Consider the following 24,080-nt stretch of genomic DNA (forward strand, 5'->3'; position numbering starts at 1 on the left):
AGAAATTCCAATCTTCCAGAGTTGTCTTGAGAATTGTTACGCAAAGCATTTTATTCTGTTCCCAGCACATCTCAAGTGCTCAATAAATAACACCAGTATTAATTATTTTTAAATAGGACGCTTTGCTTCAGTAGAAGCAGTTTGGAAAATGGAGAAGCCTGGATGGAGCTTTGGAGCGAGACTAGTCTTGACATTGACTAAGTTACAAGACCAATTTAACCTATTTTCTAACTTGTAAAATTAGAATAACTTATTTCCATTTCAATGGAATATCAGGATAAGTGGGGTAGTGTAGTTGGAAGAGCTTGGAACCATATCTGGACTGCAGAGCAGGAGCATAGTATGGGTTCCTTTCTCACTAACCCACTTTACCTAGAACCACAAGAGGTTCTTGGGTTTAGTTTTTATTTATTTCTTAAATTATATTTTTGAAAAGACAAGTCATTAACTGATTCAAATGATATACAGTGAAAAGTCTTCCCATCTTTCCTCTGGCTGCTTAGTTTCCCTCCCCAGAGGCAATGAGTGTAATCAGTTTGTTAAATGTCCCTTTGGAGGTATTTTACACACATTAAAGCAAATAGTAGTGTACACACAGTTATGCACTGATATTTTGAACATCATTACATACGAGTACAAAAGGAGCTTCCTCAGGACTATTTTTGTAGCTCATAATACACATTTTATACACAGGAATTTAATCAGTGCCCTAGTGAAGGACACTGTGCTGCTTGGAGTAATGTGTGTGTGTTGTATCTATTCCTGGAAGTACTCAAAGGGTGTGGGCAAATGTAATTTTGACAGATATTGCTCAATTCTTCATTTCCTCATTAACACTGTTATCAAATTTTATGATCTTTGTCAATCTGATAGCTGAAAAATGGTATCTTGGGTAGGGTACAATAAATTGAAATTATCTTATTTCGAGTGGGATGAACCTTATTTTATGTTTAAGAGACCTTTATATTTTACCTTCTGTGTCTTTTATATCTTTTGACCATTTTTCTTATTTTTTCCCATAGGAGCTGACAGTGTAATAGGGAAATTAGCTCTTTGTCAGATGAGTTACAAATATTTTCCCCTCAGTTTGTTGACTTTTGACTTTGCCTAGTGTTTTTTGCCATTCAAAAATATTTGATATTTATGGGATCAAATTTACCCATTCTTGTGTTTGATTCTGGGATTTTGTGCTGTAGTTTGAAATGCCTTCCTCATACTGAGGTTAAAAAAACCCCCCACAAAACCAAAATCTCCCCTGGTTTATTCTGTTACTTCTAGGGCTTATTTTTTATTGCAATCTTTGATCCATTTGGAATTTAGTAACGTGTGAGGATCATAATATTAAGAACTAGCACTAACCCTGGTTGTTCTATAATGTGCTCAGTCTGTCATGCTCATAAGAGCCCCAAGGCAGGGAAATGCCTGTCTCCAACACCTGTGCCTCGTCTGGTGCTCCATAACTCGGTGGGGGAGTGGGGAACACCTGTCTCCAACACCTGAGCCTCTGGTGCTCCCTAACTCAAGGAGTGGCACCTCTAACCAGCAAAGTGCCAAAGTTCAATCTTCAACCACCAGTCTGTCCTTTCGATTTTTCCTTTTAAATACTCATGAACCTACTCACTTCTCTCCACTTCCACTTACTAAGCTAGTTCAGGCCTCATCATACTGTTCACACATGAGGGTTTTTAAAAAGTGTTTAAATTCATTGATTTTTAGAGAGAAGGAAGGAGAGGACGAGGGAAGGGGGAGAGACATCGATTTGATGTTCTACCTATTTATGCATTCACTGGTTGATTCTTATATGTGCCCTGCCCAGGGATTGATTGAACTCACAGCCGTCACATATCAAGGGAACGCTCTAAACAACTGAGCTACCAGGCCAGGGTCACCTCAGGGCTTCTAAGCGGGCCGCTGCCTCTGAAACATGGCTGGCTCCTTCTTCAGGCCTCAGACCCTCCTTGTCCACCTTGTTCCAAGTACATGCCCCCCATACTATGTTTTTTCACTGCACTTATCATGCTCTAATTACCTTGTTCAGTCACTTGCTCAGATTTTCTTTTCCACTAGAATATAAATTCCCTGGTATCAGGGGCCCCGGTTTGTTTCTTGGTTTTGTGGGGTATTTTTTTGTCTCCTGCTTTATCCCTGGCACCTACAACAGGGATTTTCACATAATGCATGTTCAGACTATTTGCTGAATTAATAAATGGACTATTTCAATGACCTCCTGATTCTCTGTTGGTTTTTTTTTTTTCATGCTGCCCATGAGACATAGACTCAGGGAAATTTGAAGTCCTCTGACTGATGCGTTAATTGTCATCGAACAAGATCAAGGAGTCCTGAGAAAAGAGGGAGCTCAAGGCCAACTGTGAGGCGGAAAGAATTCGGACTGACTGGTATGGTGACCAGACAGGATCAGGGACCTGGTGTCTGGGGGCAGCTCTGCTGCCTACTGTGACCTTGAGCAAGTCACCTCACCTCTCAGCATCTTCCTCTTCGGTAAAGTGGTGATATTAAAAGCTCCACGATACAGGGAAGCTGTAAAAATCAAATGAAGACGCACTTCAAAGTGCTCATACACTGCAGATGGTTAGGGGTGTAGGGAAAACTTTCTTCCTTTTCAGAGGGGGCCAGTGTCTCCTTCCCTCTTACCCTCCCAGGAGTTTCCTGCCGTCAGACGGAGGCAGGTGCTGTACCAGGACTGAGTCTCTTTTCTACCCTCTCCAGCTGCTCTGTCGGCCCAGTGTCCCACCCGGGGCATGGCGCCTGCCAGGAAGCATGTGGCTGGTGGGTCCAACCGAGCCCTTCCAGCATACAGAGGTTGATGCAAGAACCTTTTTCTTCTGGGCCTCATGCTTTCCCGGAGCAAAGCAGGCTTAAGGATCTCATCTTCCAAACACAAGACAGTCATCAATACGGCAGCAGTGGCTGTAGACTGGTCACAGGATGGATGCTCCCGGAAGACACCAGGGAGAGCCAGAGTCATGAAGCCTTGGGGCTTCAGGTGTGCCCAAGCTTTGGTTTAGGAAGTAATGCTGGTTTGTCTTACTGTAGCCTCCTGAAGCCAAAGTTTCCTCCTATAACCATTAAAAATGGCATTGCTTACTTAGTGAGCCAGAAGAGCTGTCTCAACCCCACAGAGAGATTATTCAGTCTGAAAATTAAAAGTAATCTCCTGTACTTATAAAGTATGGGAGAAGTGATCCATTTTAAGTCAGATTGTCTTTAAAATTTTTCTTTTTCTTTGATCGAGTCCAGAGAGAGTAGAAGGGAAACATTAAGTGAGAAAGTAACATGTGTCAGCTGCCTCTTGCACGCCCCCTACTGGGGACCAAATCTGCAACCTGGGCAGGTGCCCTGACCAGGAACCAAACCTGAGACCCTCTGGTTTGTGGGACCAGCCACACGGGCCAGGGCTTAAGTCAGATTCTCTTCTGACATAGTTTTGTCTGTCTCCTTTCCTCTGCCAGCCTCTTAAATGCTGGTAACCGATATGTTGGTCTTCCAAGTTTAGGGAGATTTTACTTATCTAAAATTCAGAAGCATGGGAACTTCTGGTTTTATCTTTTAGTGCCTCCCTTCTCCAAATTTTCCAACATGCTGCTGGAGGGATCTTCCCAAAGCGGTTTTTGATCTTTTGGCTTCGAAATCTTTTCTTACTGCAGTGGGGTCAAGTGCACGTTCCGTGGCTGGGGATCCAAAACTGCCACGACGCACTTCCTCAGCTCCCTACTGATTGCCTTGATTTCAACGTAAATGGAATCACAGAATACGTATCAGTTATGATTAGGTTCAGAGAAAGTCCAAACACCGGGGGGTTGAATATCACAGAAGCTTATTTCTTAAGTAAAACTTATTCCTCAATTCCCAAGATGGACAGCCAAAGCCCCTGGGTGTCGCCCAGGCTCCTGCGCTCTCACTGCTGTCCCATTCTTAACATGGCCAGAGATGACTATGCAAACTCCAGGAATCACGTCTGCACCCCAGCCAGGCCGTAGGTGGAAGGGAAGAAAAAGTTCAGGATAGATGGCAGTTATTTTAAAGAGGCTCCTAAGAAACTGACATGCAGTCTGCTTGCATCGGTCACAAGGGACAGACCTTATCTGCTGCAAGGGGGGCAGGGAAGTGTTTTTTGTAGCCTACTATGTGCCCACCTAAAAGTCATCAGTTTTAATTCCTAGGAAGAGAATGGCTATTTGGGGAAAATCAGAAGATGCAAACATAAATGTCCCACCTCTACAATTTTGCTCAATCTGGTCTCTTAATCTGTAATGCCTGTATCCCTTTCCTGTCTGAGAAAACAATAATCACCCATTAAAGCCCAACCCAAATGCCACCCCCGGGCCCCTAGGGGTATTGTTCTTAGGAATTTTGAACGCCCCCCAGAGGTCTCCAACCATGGTGCTCTGAAACTTACTCCTTCCTGTCTGCCTCCTGCGAGTCCACACCAGGGGTCTGCCCCTTCCCTGCGCAGGCTCATCACTCCCTCTCATAAGCCCAACAGTGTGGACTGCCCGAAGAACCTAACCTTAACTCTCGCTCCAAAAGCCTTCGGGCAGCCCCTGACCCCTCTCAAGCTTTCTTCACTGCCCACAGAAGCCTTCTATACACATTGCTTGTTCCCCTAATCCTGAGGATAAGGGACAGGGTAATGGGGGACTTGGAGTGGATCCTGAACTCAGGTGTTTAAGGTGGCAAATCTTGTCCAGAGGGCACCTGTAGACCTTTCCACATGGCTCTTCTGTGGCTCGCTGATCACTATGGGAACTACTGTGGGATTCCTGGTTTAACAAAGGGTTTCCCGACAGAGGCACTATCGAATTTTGGACTGGATGATTCTTTGTTGAGCTGCACACCGCCTGAGAATGAGTCAACTTGCCTTTTTATTTTTATTTATTTTTTCTTAGAAATAGGGCATTATTTTTTTTAAAGATTTTATTTATTTACTTTTAGGGAGGGGGGTGGAGAAAGAGAGAGAGAGAAACATCAGTGTGAGATACATCAATTGTCTCTCGCATGCCCCCAACTGGGGGGACCTGGCCTGCCACCCAGGCATGTGCCCTGACTGGGAATCAAACCAGTGACCTTTCAGTTTGCAGGCGCGTGCTCAACCAAACTGGCCACACTGGCCAGGGCTCAACCTGCCCTTTTAGAAGATTCTCCTCTGTGGGCTTGGATGGCTTGAGGTCACAGATCGAGTCTCACTGGCTTTGGTACCTGCTAGGCCCACCCTGGCTTTGCTTTCAGGGTGTCAGTAAATGGTCACTGGGGGAAGAAATGGAGGATAGGCAAGGAGGAACATCTAAGTCCTGGGAGATGGCAGGTGCACAGTGACAGTGATGGCCCTTCTCAAAAGGGGCGACTTCTATGGGTTTTGTTTGTTTGTGTTCAGGAAGTCCAGACTTCATTGGGTCCCTGAAGCTGGCCTGGGAGAAAGCTCCGGCTGGCTTCACAGCTCTCCCGGGGGAAGTCACTGGGAGGAGAGGGGCAGCCTGCAGAAAGCTGAGGGCCCAGATGAAGGGCCCAAACCAGTCCTACTGATCCCCTTCCCGTCACACTTCACTCGCTCTGCTGGAGTGATCACATGGTGAAAATCTGTTTTGAAGACATGAAGGGCTTCATTGAGGTCTCCAGGGCACTGTGGTGGTCCTGCAGGGGGACCTCGGTGCAGGCGGGAGCTGTGAGCTGGCCTCGGTGGATGAGGTCGCACAGAGTGAGGATCAGCTCCTTGAACTGGGCTGTGGGAGGTTGGAGGCAGTGAGACGGGGGTGCAGCAGCAGCAGCAGCAGCAGGGCTCGGAGACGGCACACGTGTCACCCTTGCTGTAGCAGTGGGTGCTGCACCCCAGGAAAGCCTGGAGAGCCCGGGGCTTGGCCACAGACAGGGCAGCCGTGGAGGCTGCTTGGTCCCCACCTGTGTTCAGGACAGTGAGAGCCATGGGTGGGGGCAGAGGAACATGGGGAGTGGCCCCAGAACTGATGGGCAGACCAACAACAGGTGGTTCAGACCCACAGAACCTCACTGGGGTGTAACCTGGAGTCTGAAGGGCGGGAGGGGCAGGATTACTTTGAGGCAGGGCAGCCAGAAGAGGATCAGGGAGGGAGGTGGGTGTAGCTGGCACACCCACTGGTGCGGAACAGATTAGCTCTGCTCACGAAGGGAGCTCTCCCGAGAGCCCAGGACTCCCTCGGAACCAGGAGCTGAGCTGCCAGCATCCCCTCCCACTGAGGACCCAGTAGGGTACTCTTACCCAGTAGGAGGTAAGAAGTGAGGGCCTTGGCTGAGAAGTGTTTTCTCATAGACATCAATGCATTCAACATTCACATATGATCACAAATTAGTGTTCTAATTCACATAAGTGCTTAGAACACTTCCTTGGCTCTCTAACTGCCTTAAGGCAGAGTCTGAACTCCTTAAGAAGATTATAAGGCCTTTTATAAGGCGGTCACAACCTGTATGTCCAGTTTCCCGTTCTCCCTGCTGGGTGCTTGCACATGCCTTTTTTTCTACCTGAAACACCCCATTCACACCACCACTTTCCTCTCTTCACTTGGATAACCCCTCGTCATCCTTCAGTCTGAACTTGGGGGTCAGTCTCTGGGGAGCCAGTCCACCAGGAGGGGAAGAATGTTCCAGCTCGGCTCAGGTTCTGGTCAGAGAGATTAGCTAGTTGCATCTTGGCTGCACCCTTCCCCAGGTGGAGTGACTTTGGGCAAGCTACTTAACCACTCTGAATCTCAGTTTCCTCTTCTGCCAAATAGGGCTAGCAACAGTCTAAACTGTGAGGACATTTAAACCGGGCAGAGGTTGTCCAGGTCCCACAGTGAGGCTAGGCAGAACCTGTAACCAGAAACGGGAGATGCAGGCAGGCTGGCTCCAGAGCATTTCTTCTTTGCTCCGTCGTGTGTCACGGCAGTCTTCCCATGCCAGCGCCTCTCGGACGGGGCAGGGTGTGCCTTGCTCACTGTTACGCCCCCAAGGACTAAGCCCACTTTAGTCCAATAACTGTTTGCTAAGTACAATTGGAGTTAGAGGCTGTTTTCCTTTATCCTGTTGTGGGGCTGGGGGTGTCCAGTCACCTATCCAGGGCTCCAAGTCTGGTCACTTCTACAGCAGGCACTGCCCTTTGTGTGACCCCTGGCAAGGGGGCCACCACGCACTCACCTGGACTGTGGTCCTTCTTCCACTGGGACAACCAAAAGCCCCGAAGTTTGAGATCCTTAAAAATGAGCTGGCTCTGGGGACACAGAGGACACACTGAGGCTCTGAGGGCGAGGACATCAGGTACCACTTAAAGTAAACATTCCTCCCCCAGGGACGGGGCTGCTGAGCTCAGACAGCTGCGGAGTCCGGGCCCGAGTCCAGGCCTGCCCACCACCCCCCACCCCCTGCCTGCCACCGACTTACCACGGAAGCTATGATGGGCTGCTTGGCCATGCCCCCGTAGGTCACCATGGTTCCCCCAGGCCTGAAGAGTCAGAGAGAATGGAGTGGGTGCACGGGGCCCTTCTGGAATCTGCCACAGCACTTCTATTCCGACTCTAAAGCCTGAAGCTTGTTTTCAGAATTCCTGGGAAGGGCCCCAAATCCAGATTCCTAGGCCCTACCCCACACCTACAGAACCAGGGGGCAAAGGTCTCTATTAAAAACAACCACCGCCCCTCCAGGTGACCTGGACGGGGGGCAGGGTTGGGGGCCCACTGCTCTAACTGCCCAGCCAGACTCTGATGAGGAAACACACAGAAGCTCGCTCCGCTGAGAAAAGCTAGAGACCTGCGTTCAGTCTGGCCCCGCTCCGCTTTCAGGCGCGCCCCTGCCCCAGGGCGCCGACACAGGCAGGACCACCTCTCTTCCCCCAACACCAGAGTCTCCCCCGAAGGCTGCCTGGAGTAGGGCTGAGCCTGGCTCAGCTGCTTCCCAGATCGTGGGTGGGTGACCATCCTCTCGGGGTCTTGTTTAAATGGGGGTGGGCACAGCACCCCTGGCCAGGGTGGCTGGGGGAGGAGCACCTCAAACTCTCTGCACAGGATTCAGCGCACAGCGAACTCTCAGTGACTGCTTTCCCTGCCCTTGACCCATCTTCCCGCCTAGACCGTGAGTTCTGGAGGGATCTCCTCTGGCGTCTCAGCGTCTCAGCCGTCTCTAAACACTGTAGCTGCTGAGTGCTAGCAAATACGCGTTAACTAACCCAGTTTAGGGGATTCCTGCTGTCCCTGGGCAGTGTCCCTTCGGGCACACTTCCGCCCGAGTTTGTACTAAAGGGAAAAAGAAGGGAAGGACACGCACTGTTAGCCGTACCAACAGTGCCAACCCCACAGTGGCGGGATGACCGGTAGCTCTGGTGCTTTGGTTTTTCTTTTGTACTTTTATATGCTTTTAAAATGTTTTGTAATAAGCATCATATTACCTCTGAAATTAGAATCTATTTTTAAAAGCTAATAAGCTAGGACTAAGTGACTATTTAAGATGCCCTTAAGTTGTAAGTTCTTAACCATGCCCCCTCACAGAGAGCCTGGCAGTGGGTCCCTGGGAAAAACAACACTGGGTGGGCTTCTCCGTCACTTGTGATGAAGGTGGCCGAGACAGGACGTGCCCAGATAACTAGGACATGACTTTGGCCCAGCAGCTACAGGCCCGGGGAGCGCCGGCAAACTGCCCCGGCAGGGCTCACAGACTCACGCTAGGTGCCGCAGCAGCTCTGTGGAGCTCCTCCCGCCCACGCAGTTGAGAGCAAGTCGAGGCTGAGGCACGTCCTGGAAAACAAGGGGCCTGCAGTGAGGGGCTCGCGCTCCGCACGTGGGGGCTGACGCTGCTACCCACCACTTCCCTGGCCCTGTGTCCCGAGGGTGGGGGTGAAGAAAACAGGATGTTTTCCCCTGCTCGGGAATGGCCTTTTCTTTACCAACCTAATCCTATGATCTGTCTGAGAATTTCATGCAGATCTCACCTCCTCTGGGAAAGAAGAGAGGAAGGGCTCGTGCAGTCCACCCCCAAGGACTTCACCTCCCCAAGAGCGCCTCTTCTTGGCACCGCGAGCTCAGTTCATATTAGACCCACTGTGTCAGGAGTGTCCTCAAGGGGCGTGCGTTCCTGACAGAGCGTGTGCTCGGTCACTCGGGGGTTCAGTGACAAGAGGCTGACATGTGGCTTGGGCACTTACTAGTGTGCTGGGACGGACGCTCTGGAAGGTTCAGAAGCTCTGAGTTCAGAGAGTCCTGGGGGCAGCCCTGACTCCACCACTTTGACAGTGTGGTTTCGGTCAAATCCTTCATCTTTTCTGAGTCTGGGTTTCCTCATCTATAAAATAGATAGCACCTGCTTTGTGGGACTAACAGATAAAATGGAAGGTAGGTCCCTAGGAAAGTTATTCTTTTCTGTTTCTTTCCCATCTGTGCTTCAGTCTCCTCAGGTCCTCTCCCAGCTCTGAGAGTCCCATTGGCTATGTTGGTACGTGGCCCCAACGCAAACACTCAAAGTTGCACTTCACACAGGGCTTCCTCTACCCCGTCTTTTCCCCCGCCCCTGTCACAGCCCCTGGACACTTGCTGCATGCTGTGCCCTGGCCGAGGGACGGGCTTCAGCCTCCCATGAGGAGACAGAGGGGTGATGTGAGGAGGGACAGTGGGGCCAGGTCCCAGCTCTCTGCAGGGGCTTGGCACAGACTGGAGGGCACTGCCCCGCATCCGAGGTACCTTAAAGAGGCTTTTCGTCTCAGGTTTTCTTAGCTCCTCCTCTGTGATAATGTGCTCAGCCCCCAGATTCTTCAGTTTGTTGGTCAGCGTCTGGATGTCAGGTCTGGAAAGCAAACATGGTCCTTGGTCATAGGCGCTCACCTCCACCAAGGCTCCTAGGGTTCCTCCGAGGCAGTCGTGAGCCCGTGAGCCTCCCTGTAGGAAGCTGGGGCTGGGTGTCAGCCGGCCTCGGGCGGGGCTAGGCCACCTGGGGCATCACCTCTCGAATCTCTGGGCCTGGGTTTCCTCAGGGCTGGGCGGTTTGTGCAGCTCCCACCAGCTCAGGGATGCTCGAAACCATCCATGCCCAGAAGTCATTTCACTTCCCGATTTCTTCTAGTGAAGGACAAACTCCACTTCCTTTCCGCTCCCCGCTCTTTTCAAGGGGCTCTTCAGAGTGTTGTGCAAACACACTCCAGCCCAGGAGTGGGCCTGGGGCTCTGTGGCCAAGGCAAAGGACGATTTCGGTTTACACACCCGAGGGGGCAGGGAAGTGAAGCGAGTATCAATTCTCCCCCTAAGCCTGCACTTCCACGACAGACACGGCCACACCCATGCACAGCAGGGCGTAGGAGCTGGGTGATCTGGGGGAAAGGGAACCAGTCAGGAAAGGAAGTCTGTTATGGACCTGCTGGTGCAGCCCCCTGAGCAGGCCGCTTCCTCTCTGAAGCTTCAGTTTCCCCGCGTGTAGAACAGAGATGACGAACCTACCCCTGTCCTTCAGCCCATATTCAGTGCACTTCAAACTTGCACACTCATGCAAGGGGAAGGCCCTGGGTCAGATGGTTCATAGAAAGAGTAACAGCTTAAAACATTCCCAAATACGTACTGTGGTTTTGAAAACATGAGGTTATCACAAGTCAAGAGTTTCAAACTCTGCTAGTGTTCAGTCACCACCAACTCCACCTCCTTCCTGCCCTCCCTTTACATTTGCGAGATTCGCTTGTCCTAAAGCCCAGACTTAGTTTCTCCTCTCTGATAGCCAGGCGTGAGCAGCCTGCTTATGCAAGGGCGCCATCTGGTGGAGGCGCAGGGACACCAGGTGGAAAGGCCCAAATCAGGATCTGGGATGCCACCTACACGCACCTGTCTCGGACCACGTTGATGGTCCTCAGGCCCAGGGCCCGGGCGATCTGGATGACTGCTTGCCCCACGCCACTGTTGGATGCATTCTGGATGACAGAATCTCCTGTGGAGCCAGGAAGAGACTCAGATCAAGCCCTGGAGACATGTAATTAGTCAAGGGCTTGCAGCCTGCGTTCCTATCACATTAGACAAGAGATGGAGTGCCTAGGCTCATGGGGCACAGGCACCTGGCTGCTGAGCCTGCTCAGACCTTGGAGTGTTGCTCCCTCTTCTCCCAGTGGTTCCCCCAAACTTCCAAAACACCCTCGGTGCCTCCTAAGACTTGGCATCTCAGAGTCTACAGTGGGTGTAATTTAGACCCTGCTGTGTAAATGATCTCATATCCTTCATCATCCTCCAATTTTTATGTCCTCAAGTCTCTGCTTAGGTTATTTCCTTGGTGTGCAATGCTTTCCTCTTTCTCCCTTCATTTTGAAATCCTACTGAAATCCTTTGAAGTGCAGCTCAAGTGTGGCTTCCTCCATGAAGCCCTCCCAGGCTCTTCCCCACAGCATTCTGCAAGCATCTATCTCTGCTAATCCACACAGTTGGCCTCATCTTCTACTTGGTTGTATACAGGTCCAGTTGTACCAAGAGCTTGCAGCTTCTTGAGGCAAAGGCCATGCCTAGTCCCCCTCTGTACTGCTTAATAAAGGCTCACTGCCTGGAAACGGATGACAGCCATCCTGGAGAAGCTTCGCAGCCCCTGAAACAGGGTCCTATAGTTTGTGGTCCAAGCCCAGGCTTAGATCTGGAATTAGTTCCTGCGGAGGCAGTGTGGCATGCTGGGGAAAATGGGTGCCCTAAAACGAGATGGGCCCAGGTGTGAGTCCTGCTTGGCCAAAGATGGTAACTGAACAAGACAGGACAAGTCAAGGCCTCTCTGAATTGCAGTTTCCCTCCCAATAAAGCAGGAGCCCTACGAGCATCAGTTGGGACACTCCGAATTGGAGCCAATGCTGTCATGCCCGGGAAGGCGCTCCGTTCCCCTGGAGTGCTATCTGGGTCTTGAAAGGCAGCAGGATCTGGTGCGAGACACAGAGGACCTCCTAGAAGGACACCCATTCTCCGAGGTCAGGGTCGGCACACAGGCTGTCATTCATTAGTGGGTTATGAAATCAATGGAGTGGGTCATAAGCAGCATTTTTTTTAGTGAAATAGAAGGGACTAGAATAAAAATCAGCAGAGCACATCACACATAGTAAGGGTAAATATTGGTCCATGAAATTTTGGTTCCCATTATATGTATATTCATACATGTCTATGTACTGGATTTTAATACAAAATGGAATTCTTACTGTGGGTCAAGATCATAAGTTCGACACCAATCTAGCCTAGGCCACACCAGCCCCGAGTCAGGAAAGCGAAGAGGCATGGTGGGCACCTGAGGTGGGGTGACGGCAGAATGCCCTGCTGTGTCCACCACAGCGGTGGCCCAAACCAGGGGTGACCCAAAGAGGTGAGGCACAGGTGACCAGAGTGTCCACTCACTAGGCCTGAGCAAAGGTCCCCAGTCACACCTGCTAGGACTGCTCCACCAGTGCTGTGAGACCTGCATGGCTCTCCGTGGGCAGTTGGGACTGGTTTCCAGCCCGCCTGGGGCGGCAGCAGCCACCTAAGTTTACTGTATTCCAACACCTCTTGGTCTCAGGCTCCTCGCTGGCACGGCAGGGTAAGCTGGGGGACTTCCATGGTCCTACCAGCTTGCGGATATGCACAACGTGCAGGAAAGCTCCCACACGGGGCATGAGAGTTGGTGGGTGACCTCCCGCCATTGCAGGTTAATGCTGAGGTGGGTCCTCTGAGGGTCGTTCCAGGGCCCCCCGCAGGACTGAGCCCCAGCCGCCCACCGCAGTAACCTCCTTTCCATCTCACTCTCCCCTCTCCCTCACTCCTGCTTCCCGGGTCACCTCCCCAGTGAACTGTGTGTCCCCAGGCCTTATCTCAGACTCTGCTATCAGGGAACCCCAAACAAAACACCTGGTTTGGTCATGTCCTTGCTGAGGAATCTCACACGGATAATTTACATCTCTGGACCTCAGCTCCCTCATTTCTAAAAAGGACGAATGGCCGAAAGTAGGGTGGTCACAGCCCTGCACGCCAGGCCCCGAGCCAGTGTCACTGCAGAGTTTCAGCTCACCCTCAGAATTCCCAGCCTCTCTTTCACAAAGTCTGATGGTCTGTGAGGCCGGCACACAGTTAGTGAAAGGTGAAGCTGGAGTTCAGGCCCAGGCTGTCAGGCTGGGGCTTGCATCTCAACCAGGGGCACCTGCCTCACTGCACACTCTGACCATGCACGCATCCAGCGTGGGAGAGCCGTGCAGGCCCCCGTGTGGACTGGAAAGCGATTTGTGGATGCCGAGTGGAATTCCTGAGTTCAGCATTCTATTGAAAACACAGGGCCCGTGTCTATCTCGCCTGGCTTTGTATCCCTAGGGTTTAGCCCAGCTCAACCTGTTTCTGCTGAATGACAGGATTCTGGCCCAAGCTCCAAGAATGTGACCCTTCAGCAGTTTTCCAGAGTGTGCTCCTCATGGGGGTTCTGTGTTTTCCAGGAACCACGCTAACATCTCTCTAAGCAGAAGCAACCACACCACGCTTGCCAGGGTGAGGGCCTGTCTTCCTCCCCAGTGAGTTCCCAAGGCCTTGGCACCAGGACTTGGGTCACACTCGGTTGGAAGATGCCGGCCAGCTCCTCCCGCCTGCAGGGCCCTACCTGGCTGCAGCTGCTCGAAGTCCGTGAGCATCCTGTAGGCCGTGCAGGGGTTGACGCTCAGCGTGGCAGCGCTCTGAAGAGGGATGTCGCTGGGGACTGCGATCAGTGCTTCCTCGTTGAACACAGCCTCGGTCCGCCAGGTTCCTGGGTCAGCAGAGGAGTTCTGGGTAGTGAAGGAGGGCCCTCTCCTCCTCTACCCCCGTCCACCCTCCTCAGTGAATGGGCCTCTAGGACAGCAGACTTCAAAGAAGGGTTAGAGAACAAAGACAACCTTGAAGTCCTTTTGGATGTCTCTGAGTCCTCGTAATTAAGTGAGGTTGTGTTGTTCCCACATTAGCTACCATTAGATTTAGCTAATGCCACCCAGCTAAGAATCTCAGGCTACTGGACTTTGAGGGAAAGACAATAACATCACTACCAGGAAAATGAGAAGCCGAGAAAGCTCCCATTTTCCTCCTGGGTCTGCATTCTTCTCACCCAGGGCAGGCTGACTTGGTGGGGTTACGGGAAAAGGCACAGAAGAAGTCGGAGCCCTAGGTTTGGGACCCGGTGGCGTTAGTCTGCTACTTTGGGCTAATCCCCTGGTCACTTGAGTTCCGTTAACCTAGCAGATAAATGACACTGTCCAGAAGAGCCTGGCTGGCCTCCTCTGAGAGCGCTGCACAGATCAAACGAGACACGGGCAATAAAAAGGTCCATAAATGGGAAGAAATGAGCTACCAACCCACCCTCCAGTCCCAGACAAAAGACTCATAAAATGTCACTGCTGAGAAGGCCCTTGAGAGTCCGGAGTTTGACCGCCTCACTCTGCAGAGCCCCACACTGAGGAAGCGACTCACCCAGAGTCGCCCGGAAACCGGGCTGCCCCTCCCTCCTGACACCCACCCTGCACCTGCTACGAGCCACGGACAGGGACAGTGCAGGCCCGTGCCTTACTTTCGTGGAGTTTCCACTCTAGCGGAGTAGAACAAGTGAGAAACAGACAAGAAAACACAGTAATTATAAATTATAGAGGGACAGAGTAACAGTGGAGGGAAGTACTTTAGACAGGAGTCAGCGACAGTCTCTCCGAGGTAACAGGCAAGAGCTAAAGGATGGTGTCGTTAGCCACTCAGGGACACCCGAGGCGGAGGAGACGCACAGGCAGCATTCTGAGGCCGGACATCGGGGGGAAATGGGGGGCAGAGTGATGGGCAGAGTGGTCAAGGTGTAGCTGAGGTATTACGGGCTGAGTGAATGTTTCAGAGAATTTCATGATCTGGACTAGAGGGACCATAAGTGATGTTGTAACTCAGTACACACACATACATGAATCTCTCTCTCTCTATCGGTGGGTATATGTGCATGTGTACCTCTCTATATAAATACATATGTCTTCATATATGTGTGTATATACATACATTTATATGTGTGTGTGTATACACACACACACACACAAATATACACACACACTTCAGAAGCCAAATGTTTTCATGGACCAATATTTACCCTACCATCTCATTCTTTATTCTATTCTGCCTTAGTAAAAAAGAATTATTTGCAACTCACTCTATTGATTTTGCTAATGGGTAATAACCTACAGTCTGAAAAACAGAGCTCAGGGCCATAGCATGGAGAATAATAGACTCTATTTTAGTGAATGGGAAGTTTTTAACGAGCTTTAAGAGAACTCTGGGGCCACTGGATTTACGCTTTAAGACACTCTGCTGCTGCGAGGAAGAGACGGGAGTGGCGAGGGGCAGAGTGGAGATGGGGGGCCCGATCAGGAGGCTTCTGCAGGGATTGAGCCCTGAGACGATGGTTGTCTAGACCAAGACGCCGGCAGTGGGCATGGAGAAAAGCAGATGGGTTTGAACTGTCTGCTGAAGATACGTCAGCAGGGGTCGAAGGGCACTGGGGGCGGGGTGGCAGGTGCCCCCCAGGCAGGCAGGATCGCGTACAAAGCAGAGGTGAGGAGGATGGACCTTGGAGTCAGGCTGTGCCACGCACTCAGGAGGCTGGGCACCTAAGGGAAACTCCATGGAGCCTCGCTGGCTCCGTGTCTGCTGGCCGTGCTGTCTCAGGGCCCTGGGCCGAAACTGCCGAAGCCCACGGGTGTGCGCACTCATTGCCCTGTTGCTGGGATCCCAACGGTCTCCTGGGGCCACGCGTCCCACGTATGGGACGTCTCTCCGCTTAAGCAACTACAAATTGTGCTGTGGGAAGTGGAAAATACGAGAACTTAGGGACCAGGAATTGGGAACAAGGGGCAGGACACGATTAAAGGCTCTGTCAGTCTCAGAGCAGATCTGTGACTGAGAAAAAATAAGAGGCTGAAAAACTGAAAGGTTCCTTTGGGTCCAGGAGGGGCCTTGGCGTTCTCTGGGCTTCACAGGGCCTGGTTTTCAAGTCTTCACTGTCCTCTTCGTAGTCACCACCCCCACATCGCAGCCCACATTTACTGTACGCTGGTCCGTGCCAATGCTTAGTGCCCGGCTTTTATGCATGAACTCAAGGTTGTCTTCTAATTCCCCTTAATGGCACGACAAGGGAGATTCAGGCCCCTGACATGGATTTCTGGGGCCTGACTGTCCCTAATCCTCTTCTGAGGAGGACCTGGGTGGGGTGAGGACAGTGCCCAGGCCAGCCCTGAGGGCCTTCACAGGTTGAAAGGAGAAACCCTGAGGCTTTGGGGCTGGAGANAGTCAGGCTGTGCCACGCACTCAGGAGGCTGGGCACCTTAGGGAAACTCCATGGAGCCTCGCTGGCTCCGTGTCTGCTGGCCGTGCTGTCTCAGGGCCCTGGGCCGAAACTGCCGAAGCCCACGGGTGTGCGCACTCATTACCCTGTTGCTGGGATCCCAACGGTCTCCTGGGGCCATGCGTCCCACGTATGGGACGTCTCTCCGCTTAAGCAACTACAAATTGTGCTGTGGGAGGTGGAAAATACGAGAACTTAGGGACCAGGAATTGGGGACAAGGGGCAGGACACAATTAAAGGCTCTGTCAGTCCCAGAGCAGATCTGTGACTGAGAAAAAATAAGAGGCTGAAAAACTGAAAGGTTCCTTTGGGTCCAGGAGGGGCCTTGGCGTTCTCTGGGCTTCACTGGGCGTGGTTTTCAAGTCTTCACTGTCCTCTTCGTAGTTACCACCCCCACATCGCGGCCCACATTTACTGTACGCTGGTCCGTGCCAATGCTTAGTGCCCGGCTTTTATGCATGAACTCAAGGTTGTCTTCTAATTCCCCTTAATGGCACGACAAGGGAGATTCAGGCCCCTGACAAGGATTTCTGGGGCCTGACTGTCCCTAATCCTCTTCTGAGGAGGACCTGGGTGGGGTGAGGACAGTGCCCAGGCCAGCCCTGAGGGCCTTCACAGGTTGAAAGGAGAAACCCTGAGGCTTTGGGAGCTGGAGAGACCTGATTCAAAACTGTTCTGCCACCCACTAGTGGTGCGATTTCAGATTCTCACTTCACTTTTTCTGAGTTTCACTCTTCCTGCTCTATGAAATGCAGAGGAGAGCATGCGGGCTGCAGTGTGAAGATCCACACCGCACGGGCGTGATGGCGTTCGTGCAGACCATCGTGTGCCGAGCAGGCGGGAAAGGAGCACCACCCCTCTGCTGGTCCTGAGTCTTCAGCTCTGGGCACAGCCATTCCTCACACGTGTGCCACTGACCCTTTGCCATCTCCGTCATCTAATGCAGTGTTGGCAGACTATAGCCCATGGGCCAAATCTGGCTCACCACCTATTTCTGTAAATAAAGTTTGATTGGAACACACCCACACTCACTTTCTGAAATTGTTTATGGCTACTTAAAATGGCAGAGTTGAGTAGGGGTGGTACGTTTTGCAAAGCCTTAAATATTTACTATTTGGCCCTTCAAGGAAAAAGTTTGCCAACCCTGATCTAATGCACAGAGACTCAGTGTTTGCAAAGATCGCTGCACCCATTACCTCAGTTGAGCTGTGCCTGAGCTGCAAGGCAATGACTATTAGTCCATTTTGGAGATGAGCAAACTGAGGCCCAAAATGCGACAGTTGTGACTTAAGGTCAGACAGGGCAGGTGGAAGGAGAGCCCGTATCTGATTCCCAGGCCAGTGCCTTTTCTCCTGCTCCATGCTGCCTCAGCCAGGTTCTTAAAACTATTTATTTATTTATTTATTGACAGAGGGGAAGGGACAAAGGGAGGGAAACACCAATGCGTGGTTGCCCCTTGTGTGCCCCCTACTGAGGATTTGGCCATGCATGTGCCTGACTGGGAATGGAACCAAGGATCCTTTGGTTCGAAGGCCCCGGGCTCAATTCACTGAGCTACACCAGCCAGGGCCTCAGCTGGGGTTTGACTATTTGCAATGGGTAGGTTAGATCACACATTCTCTGGCCCAGTCTCCCTTCGGACTAGTTGGGATGCATGTGGGAAAAAGCTCCCTAGGGCCACAGCAACGGCTAGGCAGCTCAATACCAAGAAAAATGACCAAGGTTTGGCCAGTAGAAGACTTAGCTGCTAACCTAATTACCACTCTCACTAAGCTGCAGCCTTCACAAGACCAGGTCTGTTCACTGCTGTATGCTAGGGCCCAGTACACCACAGATGTTCCCAAAATGTTTACTGAATAAACTGAGCTAATTATAGTCCTGATAATCATAAAATCCTCATCCTCTCCGACTGGCACCTGGTTTAAAAGACTCCCTTTTCCTCCAGGGAGAAATCCCTGTTCTGGCCACTACCACCACCAGCATCCCCTGTGCAATTACCCACACGCCTGGCAGATGTCCTCTGTTGTTCTCTCCAGGTCTAATTACCACGTTCTGTTACTTTAGCTCTTCAACCCACGTCTCCGCAGTCCTGTGTCACTGTCTCGTTCAGACACTCCCCACCTGAAGTCAGGCATCTCCTCACTGGTTTCCTGCCTCCACGTGGCTGCTGCCCTTCCTGAGCACTCTCTGCACTGCAGGAGTCTGATCAAATCGCTCCTCTTCCTAAGGCTTCACCAGGCCCCCTCTGACCGTGGATGAGAGCCCTCCTTGCCTGGGCCCCAGCCCATCTCTCCAGCCTCACCTTGCTTCTGCACTGTCCCTCCCTGGGCCCAGCCACACTGAGCTGCCTGCAGCGGTGACGGCGCCGTGCCTTCGCCCATACTGTACTCCTTTTCCTCACCCAGCCCACTGGCTGCATTCCCACTACTCAGTCTTTCTGACCAAGTTCAATCGTCAGTTCCTAAAGCTTCCCGAGACAGGGGACTCTCGCCTTTGTGCCATCGGTGAGAGTGGCACTCATTATGCTGCGCTGTATAGCTGTTTTCCTGTTCCCAGGCGGGAGCCCTTCAAGGGCAGGGCCTACCTGCCCCACCACGTGTGCTCCTCACTTGGCACGGGCACTGGTCCGAGCACCAGCCGATGTCCAGTGAGCCCTCGCAGCTCCCCGTTCACACACGGCCGGGCACGTCCACTGCCAGGTGGCAGGAGAGGGTGCGGCCATTCTTGGCAGCTCTCCTGATCTCAGAGAAGCAAAGAGCTTCTTGTGGACTTCTGTTACTGGTTCGTTTGTTTTTTCCCCCTGCTCTTTTCCTTCTAGAACTACTGCTTCCTAACCTCTGGGGCTCTCAACCACAAGGCCCACCCTCCATACCACAGAGATGGGCAAGGGAATCAACTAAGTGATTGGACAGGCCCAACCCTATTGCCCTGGTGGTGGGGTCACGGATGGGCAAGGACCCAGAGAGGACTGGTGGGTGCCCTTCTGGGAGAGGGATATGATCGTGTTGAATGCACTGTGCAGGATGTGTTCATTTGTTTGTTCTCAGGATGATGTGAGCCTCAGGCTGCCGGTGGCCATCTATGAAAAGGCATGTAACAGAGGGGATTCTGAATCTTAGCTCTACCACTCACTGGCTAGATGACCCTGGGCAATGGCTTAATCCTTTACACTTACTATCGTCTCATCTGTGAAATGGGAATAACAGTATCTACCTCATGTGGGAATAAATGAGTCAATACATGTAAGGTCTTCAGAACAGTGCCTGGTGCACAGGGAGTGGTTGATAAATATTTGCTGCTATTACTATATCACTGTGTGGGAGATCCCATCTGAGAACAAGAGAAAGACAGAGCTCTGACATCACTGCAGTTCCTGGATCCAGCTCTGCCTGAAGCCTTCCATCTCCTGCATTTCCCAGTTCCACAGACCAATTAACTTCTTCTTTTGTAAAGCAAGTTTGAATTGACTCTCTGGAAGTTACAACCCATAGAGTCCTAATGCTGGGGTGTAGCGGGGAAAACAGAGGAGGCGAGTCTGGTGAGTTCTCTTTCAGTTTGTTGTTTCAGTTTGGGCAAGGGCTTCTTTTCAAGCTTCAGTTCCTCCTGCCAATGGGATGGACAATGTCTGTCCTGCTTCCCTCCTGTGGCTGCTGGGAGGACTCCTCTATGTAATGTTTGTGCCTCAAAAACCACCAAGTGTTAAATAAATAACTCAGCAACAACTCCTTACTGAAAAGGGGGCCCTAACGCTCTGCTTGGCTTTGGCAGGGCCCTGTGTGGCCGCATTACCTTTGTGACCTTCCCACTCACACCATCCTCTCCCACGGGCATATCCTCTGCTGAGGCTGCGCTGGGTTTTCTGCCATTTCCCAAACTCACCTTTGTGTTTTTGCTCCTCTGTTTCCTCCAAATGCAATGATTTTGGCTCCTCTCCGTCGACAAAACTCATCTGTCAAAGGTCTGTTTCTACGAGCCTCCTTCAGGAAGCCCTGATGCTCCCCTAAAACTGTCTCCCCCCGATACACAGGCGCACAGAGTCGCCAGGAACTCTTCCGCTTCCCGTGAACTTGTAGCACTACCTTTGCTGAGGTTATTGGTTTGGAGATTCCTTCAGTTGGACCCTGACCTCCTGGAGGGCAGGGGCTGTCTAATTTGTGTTCCACACTGAACCTCTCAGCAGGGATTCGGGGATTCAGAGAATCACAGCTCCAATCTACACGAGCCCATGGAGATGAGAGAGCAGGCAACTTACCTTCTGAGCAGAAGTGACAGAATTTCTGCTGTGTTCAGCTCCCACCCCTCCGGAGGGTAGGTGAGGTCTGTGGACTTAACAATAGATCCTGCATTGCTTAGTTGCACTGAGCCAATGAGCAAACCTCTCCAGTGTGTGTGAACTAGGATCTGGAATAACGAAAGCCTGCAGATACCTCGAGAAACTCACCCAAACCAGCAGCTGCTGGAATCACCCAGTCTCCTGGCTTCACCCCGGTCACACTACTGCCCACTGCCACCACCTGTCCGACGCCTTCATTCCCTCCGACTGCAGGCAGCTTGGGAAGGAGGCCGTAATTCCCTAAGGAAGAAGAGCACAGAGGGTCATCCAACAAGGCTTGGGCAGTGAAAGCATGGACCTCACGTCAGGCCTAAGCCCAACCTGGGTTCTGCCTTTGACCAGCTGTGCTAGTTACCACGCAACCGCTCTGAGCCTCAGCTTCTTCATCTGTGAAGGGGGACAATGCTCTTTTGCATTCATGGTTATGAGGAGGATTCAACAAGATAATGTAAGAAAGGAGCCCAGCACATTGCAGGCTCATCGCTGTGACTGGTTTATCCCTACTGCAATCCTCCCAACTCTGGAAAAGCCTCACAACCCAGGGAGGGGAGGCCAGGGGCTCACACTGCCTGCAGATTGCGCATCTGCGTCCGGGGCACACGGCTGCTACCCCAGGCATTTCACACCCACACCTGAGGAGGGATGAAAACGAGGTGGTGGCTGAGCCAAAAACGAAAAAAAAAAGCAGCCAATCACGTAAACCACAGAAAGCAAGGCTACCTTGGATCATATTTATGTCAGATGGGTTGATGGGGGCCGCCAGCATCTTCACGTGGACGTCTGACCCGCCCACGGCAGGTAGCTCCAGGTTCTTCAGTCTGCACGCAAAGCCAAAGAGAGATGTTACTGTCACCCAGGGCAGACAGGGCGTCTTTCCCTCACACCGTCTCCCCAGAGCACGTTAGGTAGCACCATCGTGTGTGCTGTTGTTGTGCGCCCAGGAGTTTGGGTTCTGTTAGAAAGGAGAAAGGTGCTGTAAGGAACAGCATACAGGCTGAGTCTCTCATTAGCTGCGAGGGGAAAATCCCTAGGGACTGCTCAGCCGCATCGCCCACTCTAGGACAGAAAATAGTTCAAGATTCCGCTGGCCTGGGTGAACTTTATGCTTCCCCAGACTGGCTCATCAGTCGCCTGGTGTGCTCACTCACACAGGCTCCAGGCCCTGGCTCTGACCCGCTGCCCAGACTCTCCAGACAGGGGCGTCCCAAGGAGGCCTCAGGAACAGGCACAACGGACCGGGCCTCTCTGGGCTGGCTCATTTGTCCTCCACTCCTGCTCCCTCTCATGACACAGAGGGGAGAGGGAGACTTTCCCGTAGGCGCAGAGGGCGTGAGGGAAGTTGAGATGGCCTCTGTCCGTCAGAAAGACCTCCCTGGTGACTGTGGGTCACGCCCTGGCGCGGAGCCCCCTATGGACGAGGAACCTGCTCAGAAAGCACACCGGTCAGCGGGCAAGCACCTTAGGTGCGCGGCCCTACCGTGCCACGGCTGTGCCACCCTGGGCTGTTTCTCCGCTTGTAAAACGGGGTGGAATGGGGCCGGCACCCCATCACTTCCAAGAGCAGTTCTCCTTCCCAGTGTATGGGACAACTCCCTCTGATCAACGTGGGCCCCAGGAACTTTGGCCAATGGGCAAAACCTGCCAAAGGACTTCTGAGCATGGCCTGGTGACAACATCCATGGTTACTTTTGTTTTCTTAAGATCTTCCAGCCAGAAAGCACCGATCAGTGTGCTAGACTGGTGGGTCCTTGTGGCTTCTCATTATGGGACCCTTTCCTTCCCCACACCTCTCAGGCTTCATGTCTGCAGTGCTTTCTCTGCCCAAACGGACTTGCTAAGCAAGGATTTTCTTCATCTGTACTTAATAAAGGCAAGTGTAACTGCCGGCCGGAGGCTCCGAGCACTAGGCAACAGTGTCGCCGCACTAAACTGATGTAACTCTGCCCACTTTCCATGGAAATCTGACCTTTCAATTATATCTGAGGCTCCATCCTGCAGTAAAAGTGTGATTTTCAAGAAATGTCTTGTACTAATAGTAATAATGGTGGCAGGTATTTATTACACACGGCGTCCTGTGCTGAGGGCTTTAAATACATGATCTAAGATGTACCACTTCCGTGAGGAGGGTATCACCATTTCCATTCTATCAGGCAGGAAGTGGAGGCTGCCAGGGATCACCGGACAGGGCAAGACACCTGGACAGTGGCGAGGCTTCCCTACCTGCAAAGATGGTGCTCTTATTCACCTTCACCTTCCTGTCCCCAGTATTCTGAAACTAGTCTGGGAACCCCCGACTGCCTGCAAGAACCCTGGGGGTCCCAATGTGGGAGCCCCTGTATCAGATTATGACAAAATAAGGGAGGCTGTGCCTCACCATGATTGAGAAACAGCTCTAAAAAACAAAATAAAAATACTTGCTAGAGAAAGTGGGTAACTAGGAAGAAGTTGACGACCAGGGTAGAGAGAATAGAGAGAGAGATCCCCCCCTTTTGGTAAATGCTGAGGAATGCACGTGTTTATGTGTGGCTGGAGGGTGTCCTTGTAACAATAACCATAACTGCTGCTGGAGTGCTTACCAGCGAGTCACTCTGCCAAGTGCTCTCCATGCCAGCTTTCTACTATTATTTTGACTTTAAACCCGAGGAACAAAGGCACAAAAGAAGTGATACAGCTTGCTCAAGGCCACCAAAAGTAGTAAGTGGCTGATCCGACGTGACCCTGGTAGTCTGATGCTGGAGCAGCCAAACGGCTGGCGACTTCCTCCAGACCAAGCGGAGGGCAGCAAGGAGAGCGCCTGCCAGGAGCGGTGAGCGGGCTTGATTCTTGCTGGATGGCGGGCCAGGGGACATGGAGGGGTCAGGAGCTCCCCAGCCCGCTAAGCAGGGAGGCGCCCCCGGACAGTGATGCTTCTCTGTGAATGCACGTACCAGATGGCACTGCAAAGACGAACCATGCCCAGAGTGCATGGACTATGGACCAGTGGCCCCTTGGTATCATCTGTGCTGCTTCTCTCTTGCATCCTGACATATAATCGGAGTTTTTGCATAAGCTGGCAAAGTCCATGTGCTCAAGCTATTTGAGACATTTTTTCCCTGCAGTTTCTACATGCTCTTGCTTCAGCCCAGGCTTTCCCATAGCCTCTCCAGGAAGCGAAAAGTTCAACTCACCTTTTAAGACCCAACTCAAATTTTGCTCCCCCTAAGACATCTTCTGATCCACTTGGCTCCTGAGCGCCCCCATTACACAGAAAGAGGGATCATACCGTAAGACTCTCTTACCCAAGCTCATTGCTTTCTAGTTTACGAAGTATTTTCATACATATTTTTCAATTGATCACAAGGCACAAATTCACATTCCTTTTTGAAACACTTGGGGTGAGATGTGCGTGCCTCAGGGTTCTGAATTGCATTTTATCTCTGCCCCACATGGGGGCTGG

The 24,080-nt window shown here is 51.7% G+C and overlaps 1 protein-coding gene across 5 annotated transcripts in view; it reads right to left on the reverse strand.

Annotated features, from left to right (window-relative positions):
* The window catches only part of MECR (mitochondrial trans-2-enoyl-CoA reductase), a 46,752-nt gene that overhangs the window by 13,536 nt on the left and 9,136 nt on the right, over window positions 1-24,080 (reverse strand). For 2 of the 5 annotated variants that reach the window (XM_037057210.1, XM_037057213.1), the window contains 9 exons: window positions 21,365-21,462; window positions 20,753-20,884; window positions 13,573-13,716; window positions 10,818-10,920; window positions 9,693-9,795; window positions 8,680-8,753; window positions 7,408-7,468; window positions 7,165-7,237; window positions 5,066-5,738 (listed from right to left, as the gene is read on the reverse strand). In XM_037057210.1, coding sequence (XP_036913105.1) covers window positions 5,581-5,738; window positions 7,165-7,237; window positions 7,408-7,468; window positions 8,680-8,753; window positions 9,693-9,795; window positions 10,818-10,920; window positions 13,573-13,716; window positions 20,753-20,884; window positions 21,365-21,462 — 946 coding nt within the window. In that variant the 3' untranslated portion in view covers window positions 5,066-5,580. Of the gene's footprint in view, window positions 1-2,242; window positions 2,539-2,576; window positions 3,078-5,065; window positions 5,739-7,164; window positions 7,238-7,407; window positions 7,469-8,679; window positions 8,754-9,692; window positions 9,796-10,817; window positions 10,921-13,572; window positions 13,717-20,752; window positions 20,885-21,364; window positions 21,463-24,080 lie in introns of those variants that run through there. The other 3 variants (XR_005068084.1, XM_037057211.1, XM_037057212.1) reach the window with 3 other exon arrangements.

The sequence above is a fragment of the Sturnira hondurensis genome, unplaced genomic scaffold, assembly GCF_014824575.4.
Source record: "Sturnira hondurensis isolate 20B ecotype Veracruz unplaced genomic scaffold, ASM1482457v3 Scaffold0009516, whole genome shotgun sequence".
Taxonomy (NCBI): Eukaryota; Metazoa; Chordata; class Mammalia; order Chiroptera; family Phyllostomidae; genus Sturnira; species Sturnira hondurensis.